This window comes from Silene latifolia, chromosome 3 (assembly GCF_048544455.1).
Source record: "Silene latifolia isolate original U9 population chromosome 3, ASM4854445v1, whole genome shotgun sequence".
NCBI lineage: Eukaryota > Viridiplantae > Streptophyta > Magnoliopsida > Caryophyllales > Caryophyllaceae > Silene > Silene latifolia.
In genome coordinates, this window is record NC_133528.1 from 25,403,065 (window position 1) to 25,418,535 (window position 15,471).

Sequence of the window (15,471 nt, forward strand, 5' to 3'; positions counted from 1 at the left end):
CTCGACTACAAAGAGAATGATTGTTGGATGTTAAATTGGTGTAGTAATTGATTTGTTTGATGTCAATAATTCAAGTAGAAAAGAGTGAAACTAGTAAGAAGGGACAGGCTAAGCCGCGTTTCAGAGGGTTTAGGAAGGGTTTTACTCCATATATGTTTCTTACTTTCTTAATACAAGGGGTATCAATCTTTATATATTAAGCGACATTAGCTTCACATCCTCTTTTTAAATTTTTGGAAAATATATTGTCAAATCTTTAAAGATTACAAAAAGATATCGAAAAGATATTACAAAATATATTGAATATCACAATTATTTTTATTCGTAAACATATCAATATAACGAAAAAAAATATAAAGTAACAAATTCCGTAACTTACATGTTTGGATTCGTAGCAAAAAATGTTTTTATTTGAGTATAACTTTTTTATTATTTACTAACAAAATTAGTGTATCAAGATATTAAAATCAAATATATCAACTATTAATTAGTGTAATCCTCTATTTACTAAATGAATTGGCGATTTTACGTTTTTCCCGCCTAAAATATTAATTTTTAATTGGACTTTTAATTTTTGCATTCTATTATAGGCCAAGTCTAACGTAAAAAATGATTGCCAAAAAATATATATTCAAGATATGTGATATATGCGATTTGCCAAATCTGTTGATAGAGTTAATCATTACTAATGATTAACGTTGATACAAATATTATCTAAGATTGTCAAATATGTGATAACAAAGGAAGATTTAGGGGGAGGAATATTTACTAAATGTTTACTAAATGAATTGATCCGTCTTAGCATGAGTATATAGACATAATGAACTTCCACAAATTATTGTCTTATATCACGTGATCTAAACTAGGAAATAAGACAATAATTTATAGGCGTAACGCAATCAAGATTAGTAAATATTAATCAAGCTCTTAGCAAATTTACTGATAAGATTACTTAAAATTCTAGATTAATATAATCCGTCTCTAATACATGCCCTTCTTGAATTATCTCATTAATTCATGATATATTAACAAGGCCAAATCTGCAAGCTCATAAGACAATTATTGTTATAATTAAATTATCGCATACACTAAGGGGTTGTTTGGTTGATCAAGGAACTTAATTTTCCTAGGAAAACAAAATTCATGGGAATTAAGTTCCCTCATCCAATTCGGGTGAATTTCGGAAAAGTGTTTGGTTGCTCATGTAGGAATTAAATTTCACAGGAACTTCCAATGAGCAAGGGGGAGTAGGTAAGCAACTTCCCACATTATGTAGACATTGAAAATTCCTGAGAAGTTCTAATTCCTACATTTTCTAAAATTTATGGCAACCAAACAACCCATGTTTCTATGTTTTCTAAGTGGCAACCAAACGACCCATAAATATATAATTACTACAAATAACCCTTTATACAACCATCAACGTCAAATAATATATCTTGAAAAAATATCTTCAATTTTACCAGATCTCACAAGATCATCGTCGATCTACTAAAAGAATATGTGAACTCATGATTTTTTCCTCCAAAAAGCATATTCTTAAATTAGGAAGTTAATCACAAATTCATTCTCTAAATAAGGAATCTACTTATATATTATAATTTATTTCATTAATTTAATTTATAACTTTTAACCGATAAGTCGATAAATAATTCTCTTAATCAATTTTAGTTTCAACTTTTTTCCTCAAAATTAGACAAAACATAATGACGAGAAATACGAACAATTATTGACATTATTATATAGGTAATTTATTTATAAATAAAAAACTCTATATACTGTTCATTTATTGCACTGGGTCTAAAAGCATGATTAAGTAATACAAAATAAAAACGGAGTTGCTCTTTCACATACGACTTTTACTTTTTCACATACATTTTGCCATAAGATTTCCAAATATTACCCTTCCCCAAATTAAATAACCTAAATTCTATTTCTCCTAAACCCGAACCAAATCTCTCCCAAATTCTTCAATTATTATGGATTTTAATTTTCATAACCGAACAAATAATTAGATCGTTTTATTAACAAATGACCCTAGTTTTTAGTGGGTTAAGTTGATTTAATCATTTTTGTTTATCAGAATTAATTTTCAATTAGAATATTGATTTGTGAAGGGCTTCGTTGGCTCCTTGCCGCAAAATAGTCCGTGCTCCATAAATGGATTGGAGAATTTGTCCATGAATGAATTGGGAATTGGTCTCAGTGCTCTTTTACACAAATTTTCTTGAAGAAATTATCAATTACTCATAAGAAAGTAAGTAGTACACACCCCAAATTTTATGAATAAAAAATCAGTATGCATAAAATCAAGAACAACATAAATTATTTCAAATAAAACTCATTGCACAAATTTTTTCCTCGAGCATGGAACGGTTATACACAGGTTTAAATAGTTATTTGGATTAAAGATCATCAATGATGTACACAGGTAAGACCTGGCAGTGTATATATATATTAAAAATTGTACAGATCGAAGGTGGTGTTGGTGATGAAGGGAGATGAGGGAAGGGAGAGAAAAATCAGTTGGATGAGTGAATGAAAAAAATGACAAGGATAAAATTGTAAAAGACGTATGTGAAAGGGTAAAATCCGTATGTGAAAAAGCAACAATAAAAATTCTATAAACACCTCGCAACTCCATAAATATTGCGCATTTATTACGTGATATCTAAACTTAAATAAGTAATAAAAAAAAACTCTATAAATACCGCATATTTATTGTGCGGGATCTAAACTAGTTTTATAGTCCCTCTATTTTTTTATATATGACTTTTTCATATTTCGAGACACTCCCTTCTCTCTTCAATATCTCTTAAAATATAAGACTAAATGTTATGATATGTATACTCATATGAAAGAGTTTTTCGTAAGGAATTTAATGGTACCATTTTTATATATTTTGAACAAATATATTTTTGTAAATATTAAAGTCAAGGGCTTACCTCGTAAATGCAAAACGTCATATATAAAAAAGTGGAGGGAGTATATATGATTAAATTAATGACTTTCTTTTTACTATTTTTAATTTCACAAACATGTTTAAGTATATTTTTTTCCTATTTCGATTTAGTAGTTTTACAATTTGTGTTTTTTTTTTAAGCGCAGTTCCTATATATATAACTAAAAGATCATTAGTTAAATGAGTTGAGATCACCTCTCCCACATTATTTGTGTCTCATCTTGTACCCCTCCAATTAAACTGATGACGTGTCGTAAGGAGAACAATGGGACATGAGATGAAACACAAAATCGGACAGATGATTTACGGATTATAATTGACCTATAAAGTACTTTCATTTTCATTGAGACTTGAAGTATGACTAAAATGGTGTGATTTACCATATTTACATACTATTTTACTTGGTTTTAAAATGATGTTATTTGCCATATTTACATACTCTTTTACTCGTACTGTACATAATATTTCATACAGGGTAACCATAGCCTTTTCAGTTTGACGGTTAATACCCCTTCTAGTTCATAGAATGGAAATTGGTAGTAGGGAACATAACTCAAATTTCCCACCCTTATCCTCACACTACTACGCTTAATTCTTACTCTCACTAAAAAAACAATGACCCCAATTTTATCCTCAAAGTCACTTCTCTCCTTCAACCCTCTCCTCCTCCACCACCACCACCACCACCACCACCACCATCATCATCACTTCCTCTCTCCCCCGCCGCGCAAACTGCCGTCCTCCGTCATTGTATCGGCTGTTTCGACAACCAAACCGAAAACTCGCCGGCGACGGCGGCCGAAGAAGAACGACGATTCACCGGAGCAAGCTCTTCGGCTTGTTTTCATGGAGGAATTGATGATTAGAGCTAGAAATTGTGATGCAATTGGTGTTTCTGATGTTATTTATGATATGATTCTTGCTGGTCTTACTCCTGGTCCTCGCTCTTATCATGGTCTTGTTGTTGCTAATGCTAGAAATGGCGACGACGAAGCCGCTGTAATTATTGCTCTCTCTTCGCTTTCTTCAATTTTGTGTTTGCTTGTTTTGTGAAATAATGTGCATTACTCGGTATTATACTAATTTGATGGTTTGTGTGGTTAAAGTACCAATGAATGACGAACTAGTCTCGAGTTTAAACGCTTGTGGGAGTAATTCAAGTCGAAAATTACGTCTTTTTGAGTTAGAAAGGATGACTGAGTGTGAATTGTATGTTATCACGTATGTTCGAGAATTTACCTAGTGCATATTGATTGTGTTAGTGGCCGGCCATGGGCTTCACTTTCAAAGAAAATGTGTTTGCTAATTTCACTTTTATTTTCGAGTGATACTAAATTCGGACAACTTATTTATTGATACAGAGTAGTTAATAACTGTGAATGATACAAATTGTAGATGTATTTATAATAGTATGTTTAGATAGGAATATGATGCAGCAAAGGGCTTGTTTGGATAGCAAAATAGGAGGGAAAGGGAAGCGACTCAAGCGAGGGGGATCGGGGGGAAAGCAAAGAGAGGGGAGAGAAGGGGAGGGAGGACGGGGTATGGTTGTTTAGATACAATTTTTCTCCAAATCTTTCCTATGGTGGAGGGATTTTGGTTTGCCTTGGAGGAGGAAAAATGGATCCCTCCAAATCCCTACTCTCCATTTCCTTCCTACCCCATTTGTTATCCAAACAAGGGGATTTGGTATCCTTCCCCTCCCCTCCCTTTCCTCCAAAACCCTCCATCCAAACACACCCTAAGAAAAAGGTCATAGTTGTGGATTTTCTGCATCCGCTTTTGATACGGAGTGTAATACATAAGTGGGAATTGGGAAGGGGTTTGGAATCTTTGGACTATATTGCAACTAAGGAAAGAGAGTAAATATTGAAATTACTAGATTATTCTCCCATTTATGTTTGGTATTTATGGAACTCCTACTCTCAACTCAATTAACCTCCATTGATGTAGAGCTTGAACAAGCTTCAATGGAAATGTTGTAAGAAGCTTCTAGAGATAGAGAGAAGTAAATAGAATATCAAAGATTAACGTGGGCAATGGTCAGTAAGTTTTGACTAGCAAACTCAAATGACACTGTATTCCGTAGAGCAAATGGTGTGACTTGTGAGACTAGTTAATGATTATGATGCACAAGCTTGGACCTCACTAGATGGTGTGGTGCTCAATATTAGCTCTTATTGTAGACTAGGTGAACTTTTTGAGCATAATTCACAATTCGTATAATGGTGAGGTTAGAGGGTTGAGCATTGTATTCAAATATGGAAAGTATGGTTACTTCTAATGGTAGGCACTAAAGCTGTTATTGAGTGCCGTTGATGTAGATTTTCTATTTATTTGAGTTGGTGCTGAACTTTACCCTTTTTAAATATATTTTGACTTTTGAGTGATCTATGTCTATCAGGCTAAGTCGAGAAAAAGGAACATACATCGGATGTATTACCTCTGATTTTACTTGTTTTGAGCATTTTTGTATTTTTTCCGAGTTTATTACCTCAAACTTTATTTGTTTTTGAGCATATGTGTATTTTTTCTGAGTTTATTAAAGTTTATAAGTTAGATTTTAATTTTTTTCCCATCAAAACTCAAATTTAAGTAAGTTTGTATGTAATATTTTTGAGTTTTATTGTAATTTTTTTGTGCTTAATGTTTTAGTGAATGAACTCAAAAACTTTATAGTAAGACTCATAATTTTTAAAACAAAGCTCAAAAACTTTATTATAATACTCCGAAAGTATAAAACTTGTGGTACTACATCGGATGTATAATCCACTTACTGGGCTAAGTCACAAGTCAAACTCTTAAAATGAGCCTATCCAAGTCTTGTTTGAAAGGGGGTCTCCACGTTATAAATATACCTCCCGTTATACGTTATCAACTACTGAAAATGAATAAAAATTCATTTGTTATGCTATTTTACATGTCATGTCATTTGAAATACAAAATTTGTTTCTACTCTAGTATTTGCTGAGATTTTACACACTTGCAGATGCAATCGCTGAGAAGAGAGCTAAGTGTGGGACTTTGTCCTCTGTACGAGACATTTGTCGCATTGGTTCGTTTATTTGGATCCAAAGGCCATGCTACCAAAGGCTTAGAAATTCTTGCAGCAATGGAGAAACTGAACTATGACATCCGCAAAGCTTGGTTGGTTTTTGTTGGTATAACATTATTTGATCTTGTTTCTCCATATTTGTTGTCACATATCACTCCTTGTTACATAAGGGAGCAAAAAACTATTGTATACAGAGGAGCTTGTGAGAAACAATCATCTGGAAGATGCGAACAAAGTATTTTTGAAAGGCGCTGAAGGTGGATTAAAGGCTACAGATGAGATATATGATTTGCTGATCGAGGAAGACTGTAAAGCTGGGGATCACTCTAACGCCTTAACAATTGCTTATGAAATGGAGGCAGCGGGGCGTATGGCTACAACTTTCCACTTTAATTGCCTTTTGAGTGTACAGGTAAGGTGTTCCAGATTTTCTGGTCTGTGAACTACTGTCAAGTAAGTTTGAAAGTATGTGTTTTACATGGTTCATTTAACTGTTTGATTGCTTATGGATGTATGATGTCTCTTCTTAAGCATAATTTTTCTTGTTTAGGCAAATTGTGGTATACCAGAGATCGCTTTTGCAACGTTTGAGAACATGGAATTCGGAGAAGGTGTGCCTTTTTTCTGTCTTATATGCTGGAACGCATAATTGCTATTTTTAGTGTTTCATTGGCTTGTTGGGGGTGGATATACGTTGAATTATTATTATCTTTGGACTCAAATGAGAGGCAGGCTATCTGATCTAGAGGAATATTAGCCTGTCTGAGTACATCAAAAATCTGTTGTGGACCTTGAAGAAAACTATGTGTAATTGTTGAAAGACCTATATAAAGAGTATCTACTCCGTATATACTATATCTGGCAGCATGGTAACTGCATTTCCAGTATACACAATAATACACCTCTAATAAAGTATATTTCTCCCAGCTCTTGGTAGGTAAATGACAACATCTCCAAACATCGTTATAAACTTGTAATTTCCTGCTTTATTTATGAGGACTGTCTTTCATTTTGCAGGTAGACTTCCATAGTCTACATACTTTCTTCAAATCTGACTTCTGATTTGCTTATCAGATTATATGAAGCCAGATACAGAGTCATATAACTGGGTCATCCAAGCATATACAAGAGCTGAATCCTATGACAGGTGAGTAACTTTACTTGACCAAGTTTTCATTCGATGATGAGTGGTTTGACCATTTTATTTGATTTCTGATTCTCTGCAAGTGAATTATAAACTTTGAAATAAATATTCTTGGTTTTTGGGTCTACTTTGCATGTGACCTATGTTACTCATTCTCGCTTAGACGTAACTGACACGGCTGTGTGTTAACGTGTCGAACCCGTCTTTTTTTTTTTAAAAAATGAAAATCCAGCATATTTTGGTTTAAAATGACGTGTCCAAGTGTCATACCCATGGCCGAGAGTAGAGTGGAGGTTACGAGTAAGCGAGGTTACAAGAAGTGTTGTAGACTTGTAGTAACATATTTTGTCTGGTGACCTATGTGACCTTTTTCTTTCTAGTACTGGCCATCGTAAGCTTCCGATGATAGGAGTCACTTCTTCGATGAAATATACTCCGTACTTAATCAAACTTTTCTCATTCATTGAAATTTCAATTTCTCAAAAACACAATGGACTTGTCCAATTGCATTTTGCTTGCTTAATATATCTGTGTGTCGTATGTGTGAAGGATCTTGTATATATGCATGAGGATATTTAAGTTATGACTCACAAGTCAGAGCAGTACATCACTTTGTTTTTGTGAGCCACTGATTTATTGATTATGTGAGTTTTAATTCCTTTTTAATTTTTTAAATAGGGTCCAGGATGTTGCTGAGCTACTTGGAATGATGGTGGAAGACCATAAGAGACTACAGCCAAATTTAAAAACATATGCGTGAGTATTAAGTACTAATGTTTATTTTCAAGTATAGTTTGATGTTTGTCATTTCCTAATATCAAGACATAAATTTTTAATCCATTTCGGTGAAACTATGAGTTTGTGAGGGGATCACATGTGGACCTTTTATTAACATCTAAATATCTACTTCCAGTCTTCCACAGTTTAAATTTTGATGTGGAACAGCAAAAAGTATTATTTTTAATAATCACTTATTGTTGTCTGGTTGTCTGTTCACTTTACTTTTTTACCGCCCATTTTGTTGCTTAGGCGTATACGCTTTTATTTTCTTTTTCATTTCCCGAATAAGTAAATAGCAAGCTGCATTACATTATTGAAGTAGACTTTATTCATATTTCTTCAGGTTGTTGGTGGAATGTTTCACCAAATATTGCGTTGTAAAAGAAGCTATCCGGCATTTCCGTGCTCTGAAAAACTTTGAAGGGGGCACAAAAGTTTTATACAATGAGGGAAACTTTGGTGATCCTCTTTCTCTGTATCTTCGAGCTCTATGTCGAGAAGGTGAGATAATGTTCTTACTGAAGCTACTGAATCACATTTCGTAAATCTCAAGCCTAGTGTGTTTGTTTTTCAATAACGCTTGTCCTCGTACTCTCATACCATTTTCCTTTTTTGGTTATTCTTTTCATGTCTTTGTTCAGTAAACTAGCCTTGTTTGAGTTCACCATTCGTCTTCGAACACCAAGTATGTGACTTACCCTTCCTCTTCGAATATGTTTGCAACTTGCTCTGTGACCAACCAACGTTTCCTTTTCGTGGTTCCTCCCTACATTTAAAATATCAAGAATTCAAATTATAAGACAAAATAAAGTCAAACGTATTCATTCACATGGATTTTTGATGTAATGGACTATATTACTCTCAAAACCAACTCTTCTTCTTTTGTGAAGTAGAAAATGTTCTCTTCTTTATTTTCGTAATTTCATTTGACGGAAAACTGGGCTCAGCTATTGCAGTGAAAGGCTGCATAAGTCTGGAACCTTGCTTGTAGCGGAACCCTCTTTGGAAACATGCGTAATGATAATTATCTTCCTTCGAGTTATTATTTGTCTGACGTGATTTGAGACATGTTTTTTTTTTTTAACAAAAGCCTCATCATGTCTTCTTTTACCCTTTGTTAGGATGGGGGATTTTGGAGGGAAAGGGAGAGGAGGGATTTGGAAGAAACGAATTTCCTCTGTTTGGTTAGCAAAAGGATGGTGGAGGGATTCAGAGTGAAGGGAAAATGAATACCTCCACTCCATTTCCCTCCTACAAGTCTACAAGCCAAATTATTCCCCTCCACTGAAGGAAAGATTTGGAGAGAAAACTCCCCTCCACTTCCCTTCGCTCCTTTTCTCTTCCCTCCATTTTTTGTATCCAAACAAGGCCTTAGTCAATGTAAGGAGCCAGATCTTCTGAACTTGAACACAATTGTCCTCATAAAAATATGTTCAGTTTTTAAATTCCTATGAAGTTTTTGTGTCTTTTTTTTTTCATCTAAATGTTCATGCTGATCCATTTACTGTGGGTGGAATCCAGGGAGGATCGAAGAATTGATTGATGCTTTAGAAGCTATGGCTAAGGATAACCAGTCAATTCCACCAAGAGCTATGCTTTTGAGTAGAAAATACCGGACATTAGTTAGCTCATGGATTGAACCTTTGCAAGAAGAAGCTGAACTTGGATATGAAATTGACTACATAGCCAGGTGATAATTGGCGCTTATCTTGAGCGTCAGCTTATTTATCTTTGGAAATAGTAGTAGCCAACTAGTGATAAAACAATGTAAGCCAAACTGATACAAAGCCTGTTGATTGTGAATTATGATCCTCTTATTGTTATTCCACCAGGTATATTTCGGAGGGTGGTCTTACAGGTGAACGGAAACGTTGGGTTCCTAAAAGAGGAAAAACTCCTCTTGATCCTGATGCACTCGGTTTTATTTATTCGAATCCAGTAGAAACCTCTTTTAAACAACGGTGTCAAGAAGAATGGAGGATACATCACAGGAAACTTTTGATTCACTTGAGAAACGAAGGACCTTTGGTACTTGGACCAGATGCATCAGAATCTGATTATATGAGGGTGGAGGAAAGATTAAAGAAAATAATTAAAGGTCCTGAAAAAAATGTTTTGAAACCGAAAGCTGCCAGTAAGATGGTAGTGGCGGAGTTAAAAGAAGAACTAGAAGCACAGGACCTTCCTACTGATGGAACTCGGAATGTGCTCTACCAGCGTGTGCAAAAAGCGAGGAGAATAAACATTTCACGTGGCCGTCCCCTATGGATTCCTCCTGTGGAGGAGGTAGAGGAAGAGGTGATATATTGATACATTTGGCTTAACTGCATTCTGGTCCTTTTTTCTGTAGGTATTATATTTGTTAGTCGGGTTGTCTTGACAGGTTGATGAAGAAGTCGATGAGCTAATCTCAAGAATCAAACTGGAAGAAGGTAACACAGAGTTTTGGAAGCGACGTTTTCTTGGAGAACAAATAATTCATGAGATTGCAAAGCCTGTATCTGAGAATAAATCAGAGCTCGAAGACATGATGGATGACGATGATGATGATGATGATGATGTTGTGGAGGATGCTTTAAAAGAGGTTGAAGATGATGAAGCTGATGACGAAGAGGAAGTGGAAGTGGAAACGGAGCAAAGTGAAAGTCAGGAAGACATTGTTGACAGAGTTAAGGATAAAAATTTAGAAGCTAAAAAACCTCTCCAAATGATTGGAGTCCAACTACTGAAAGATACAGATAAGCCCACAACATCTAAGCGATATAGAAGAAGGTCTTCCATGGCTGCAGATGTATGTGGAATGTCTTAGCTCTCTAATAAAACTTTGCGCTGTTATTTATCAGTTCCATGTGTTGCCTGCTTTTTTTTTTTACTCGGACGAAATTACTTTGGATATACTTTTCAAATATGTATTGACTGGCGCTTAAATCAACCCAATTTGTGCAGAATGATGACGATGATGATTGGTTTCCCTTGGATTTATTTGAGGCATTTAAAGAAATGAGAGAAAGAAGAATTTTTGATGTAGAAGATATGTATACCCTTGCTGATGCTTGGGGCTGGACGTGGGAACGAGAGTTAAAGAGCAGACCTCCAAGGAGGTGGTCACAAGAGCGGGAGGTCGAGTTAGCAATTAAACTAATGTCCAAGGCATGTTGCTACATTACATATTTTTTTCGTGAAGTGAAAGAATCCTCTAATGATGGATTTTTTTTTTTTTAGTTATTTTTCAAACATTTATCTAAAGCTTCAGTCTATTTTTATAATCACTTTCAATATTTTGAATTATCTTTTCTTCTGATTTTATCTTATTTTCTTTAAACGTAATTATTTTCATTTTTTTGCGACTTTCTTATATTAAAAAAAATTCTACATCTGCATGACTTATTTTAATTATGTGTATATTAACTACATATTATGTTTCCTTTGCCGTTATCTTTTTCATTTTCGAACTAGTATAGACTAGAGTATAGACCCGTGCAATACATGCACAGTATTTATAGATTGTAAATTGACAATTCATTAATTTATTTTTAACGTTTCTCATCATTGTATTTTGATTTGAGAAAAAAATAAAAAATAAAACAACAAAATAAATCAAGAGATTTAAGTGATGGCATGAATACCCCGCACAGTATATAGGGGATGATGTTTTATGTTAGCTGAACCGAAATGAACTTTTGGGATTAAGGCTATGTTGTTATTTTTGTTGTTGCTGCTCTGTGCCTATATTACATTGTTACCTGCTTGCCTGGTATTGAAGTGTGTACATATATTGCTTCACTTCAAGGGGTATGAATGGACAAGAACATATTACTGTACTGTCGATCATTACTGACAATACAGACAATTTACCTCAATGACCTGAAAACATAAGTACTGACGGATGCATTCTCATCAGGTGATAGAATTGGGCGGCACACCTACTATAGGGGACTGTGCAATGATCCTGCGTGCTGCTATAAAGGCTCCTCTTCCTTCAGCATTCTTGACAATCTTGCATACTACTCACAATCTGGGTTACAGATTTGGAAGGTCAGTTTGAGATCTTTTTATTTGTGATTGAAGTATTGTCTTTTTTCCATATTTCTTGAGCATGGTTTCCTTATATTTATGGAGAGGAGTACATTGTAAAGCAGACTGCTATTGTACTAAATTGGTCCTCAAGTAAGCAAACACTGTGTGAAGACCATGTCAACCAAAACCTTAAGGTGATAGTTGAGGCCGAAATCGCCGAATCAATGGTTCTATAATGCTCTTCGCTAAAGACCACTTGAACTACGACATTCATGGATTAGGGACTAATCAGGTGATTGAGACATTCAATCACCAAAACTGTTGCTAGCTTAAGGCCCTGAACTCTACCTACACTGTACAATTATGCTAATAAAAATTTAATACGGAGTAGTTTCGAAGACTGTGTGCTCTTCATAAAACCGACAGTGTGTGCTCTTCATAAAACCTTGAGTGTTGTGATATACCAAAATACCTTTACTTGCAGGATATCTATTGAAACCATGGTATTAGATATAGAAATTGGTTGTCGCAGCCAAATCTCGTTCATTGCGCTATGAATGGAGGCAATACCGTTACACAATACGGTCACAGTAACCTCGATAACTCGGCTGCGATTCAGTGTCATGGGCAATATTTAATACTCCCTCCATCCCACTTTTATTGTCCTACTTTCCTTTTTGGGAAGGACTTAACAAATAAGATAAAATTACTACTCTACCCCTCTAATTAAGAAATTGAGTGACATTGCAATTTTGATAGGGTGAATGGCAGTTAAACACTAAGGGGTATTAGCTGTAGGTTACTAATTTATCATACTAAATTAAATAAGGGGATAAAAAAAATGGGATAAATTTTGGAGAAAAGGGCAGCCTTGGCGCACCGGTTAAGGTGTTGCTTTGTGACCGTGAGATCACGGGTTCAAGTCCTTGGAGCGGCCTCTTGCCAAAATGGCAAGGGAAAGCTTGCCCCTATTACACCCTTGTGGTGGGACCCTTCCCCGGACCGTCCCCTAGCGGGGACACCATCGTGCACCGGGCTGTCCTTTTTTAGGGGACAATAAAAATGGGATGGAGGGAGTACCGTGATTGAAACCGTGTAATCTAGCAGACTGATTCAATGTCTTAATGAAAATCATTGATTAGTTTGACATCCTATAGTCCATTTGTACACATGCAGTCCTTTATATGATGAAATAATCACATTGTGCCTGGATCTGGGGGAGCTTGATGCGGCCGTAGCTATTGTTGCGGATCTCGAGACAATCGGGATCGAAGTTCCTGATGAAACTTTAGACAAGGTGATCGCTGCTAGGCAATCACCTGAAAATGCTGCTGATGAAGCTTCTTGATTGATCCCGGTAGATATCATTTGTAACTACTGTCTGTAGATTTTTCATCTGTACAATATGTACACCTGCCCCGCTATATACAGAATACAGTAGCTTACAATTAATTTAGTTTCAGGGATGTGGCTCGTGCCGAAAATTTTGGATAGCAGTAATTATAACTTCAGGAACATGTTTCAACAAGATTTCCTGTCAATCCTCAGTTTCCACTTTCCAGTTTACAAATCCTCTTTTTCCTTTGTAATTACTTTTCCGATTGTTTTTTTTTTTTCCTTTTTTTCCTTGTAGTTACTCTATTGTGTCTATTTCTTCGCAATTCTCTTACTATTCCTCGACGTTCATTCGGAATAACAACAGGTCAACAGGTATCAGAAGTGCGCCAGTAAATATATTAGAAAAAACCGTTTGTATGAATGATGAAAAAGAGAAATCTGGGGATCAGAAATCTGAATTATTCCCTCCGTCCATGTCATTTATTTACTTTTTTTTTATTCTTCATTAAGGGTATTTTAATCAAAGGTAAACAAACGAATGAGACGGAGAAGTACGTTTTATGTATGAGTTCATTCCTTATGTCAAACACAAAGATATTGATGTCATTCATGACTTCATTATGTATCTGTTTGTATTTTAGTATGGTATGAACTATGATGCAACCATTATATTAACAGTTGCACATGCTATGTGTCCAACTACTGGAAAAAAAATACAGAATAAACTTCAGGAATTAAATAAGTTTCAATGGATAATGAAGAAGTGAAGGTTTTAGGAAGATGGGCAAGTCCATATTCCCACAGAATCGAAACCGCCCTAAAACTTAAGGGCATCCCGTATTCATATATAGAACAAGACCTCACCAACAAGAGTTCTCTACTACTTAAGTACAACCCTATTCACAAAAAGGTTCCAATTTTGGTTCATAATGGCAAGGCAATAGTAGAGTCACTTGTTATCCTCGAGTACATTGATGAAACATGGGACTCTAATCCCATTTTGCCTAAGGACCCTAGGGAGAAGTCGAAGGCACGTTTGTGGGCGAAGTTCATCGATGATGACTTGTTTCAGGCTCGAAATAAAGCGTTGTGAGGTGATGAGGAGTGTGAAGAGGCCATGGTAGAAGCAATGGAGGGTCTAAGATGTCTTGAAAATGAGCTTAAAATTAAGGGATGTACATATTTTGGAGGGGAAAGAATTGGGTTGGTTGATTTAGTTGCTAATGGGATTGGATATTGGGTTGGAGCCCAAGAAGAGGTCCTGGGAAAAGCGTTGGTTTCTAAAGTAAGATTTCCCTTATTGTGGAATTGGGCTCAAAATTTTGTAAGTTGTGATGTTGTTAAGGAGTGTTTACCTCTTAGAGAAAGGTTGTGACTCGTGCAATAACACTGATAAAAGTTAAATTTGAGAGACTAATAAGACTTGCTTGTGACGGGTCGGATCTTGCGACGGGTATTTTATGAGTGGAAATGGGTAGGGGGGACAAGGTGGGCACCCACCCCATGTGCTCCTTCTCTCACCCCCTATGGGTTTTTTGTGAGATAATATGGTACCCGTCTCTTGTTTGTGACGGATACCCTCCGTCACAAATAAGAATTTGTGTTTGAGAGACGTGATTAGACTTGTGAAAGAAGGTTTTGCCCACAATAAAACCACTTAAAGTAGTTTACTTAGAAGCCATGATTAACATAGAGGCTTGTTTGTTACACGTGTAAAAGCCGGGTACATACCTTATAGTAATTGGAGCCTTTTAACTCTGCAAGACAAGAAGAAATTGCATTAGTAACTTCAAAAAAAATGTCGAGTATGCAAGTTAGTCTATTATTATACCTTAATAAAGGGTAGTGATTACGTCAAACTGAAATGAAATACGGAGTAGAATTTTTACAACTCTGTAAAATAAAAAGAGGATAATAATATGAGAGTACAAATATAAATATTGAATCGTGTCATAATACAATTGACTATGATCCCAAAAATGAGCGATCAAATCGTACCATATCAATTGACTATGATCCCAAAATTTTTTTTTTTTTTGTGTTAACCAGGAGTATCCCATACCGACAGTTGGGGCAATCTCCTTCGGGGTACTGAAGGCAATTTAATGGGTTGACCCCTCCCAAGTTTGGCTTTTTTATTCGCAAGAGTCAGGAATCGAACCCCTGACCACTTGT

At 35.5% G+C, this 15,471-nt stretch overlaps 1 protein-coding gene and 1 pseudogene across 2 annotated transcripts; both read left to right on the top strand.

The window, feature by feature from the left end:
* The first annotated feature begins 3,488 nt into the window (after positions 1–3,488).
* On the top strand, positions 3,489–13,528 carry LOC141647421 (uncharacterized). Of its 2 annotated transcripts, none has more exons than XM_074455583.1 (13): positions 3,489–3,961; positions 5,952–6,123; positions 6,212–6,429; positions 6,568–6,628; positions 7,092–7,164; positions 7,840–7,917; positions 8,285–8,442; positions 9,463–9,631; positions 9,774–10,239; positions 10,325–10,732; positions 10,888–11,091; positions 11,843–11,976; positions 13,135–13,528. In XM_074455583.1, the coding sequence occupies exons 1-13, from the start codon at positions 3,578–3,580 to the stop codon at positions 13,304–13,306; spliced, it is 2,697 nt and encodes an 898-aa protein (XP_074311684.1). In that variant the 5' UTR covers positions 3,489–3,577; the 3' UTR covers positions 13,307–13,528. The 2 variants fall into 2 exon arrangements, with proteins under 2 accessions (XP_074311684.1, XP_074311685.1); XM_074455584.1 differs by having other exon boundaries at positions 3,497–3,961; positions 5,952–6,109.
* A 507-nt stretch (positions 13,529–14,035) lies between these two features.
* Positions 14,036–14,671, top strand: LOC141648856 (glutathione S-transferase U8-like; annotated as a pseudogene).
* The last annotated feature ends 800 nt before the right edge of the window (positions 14,672–15,471 follow it).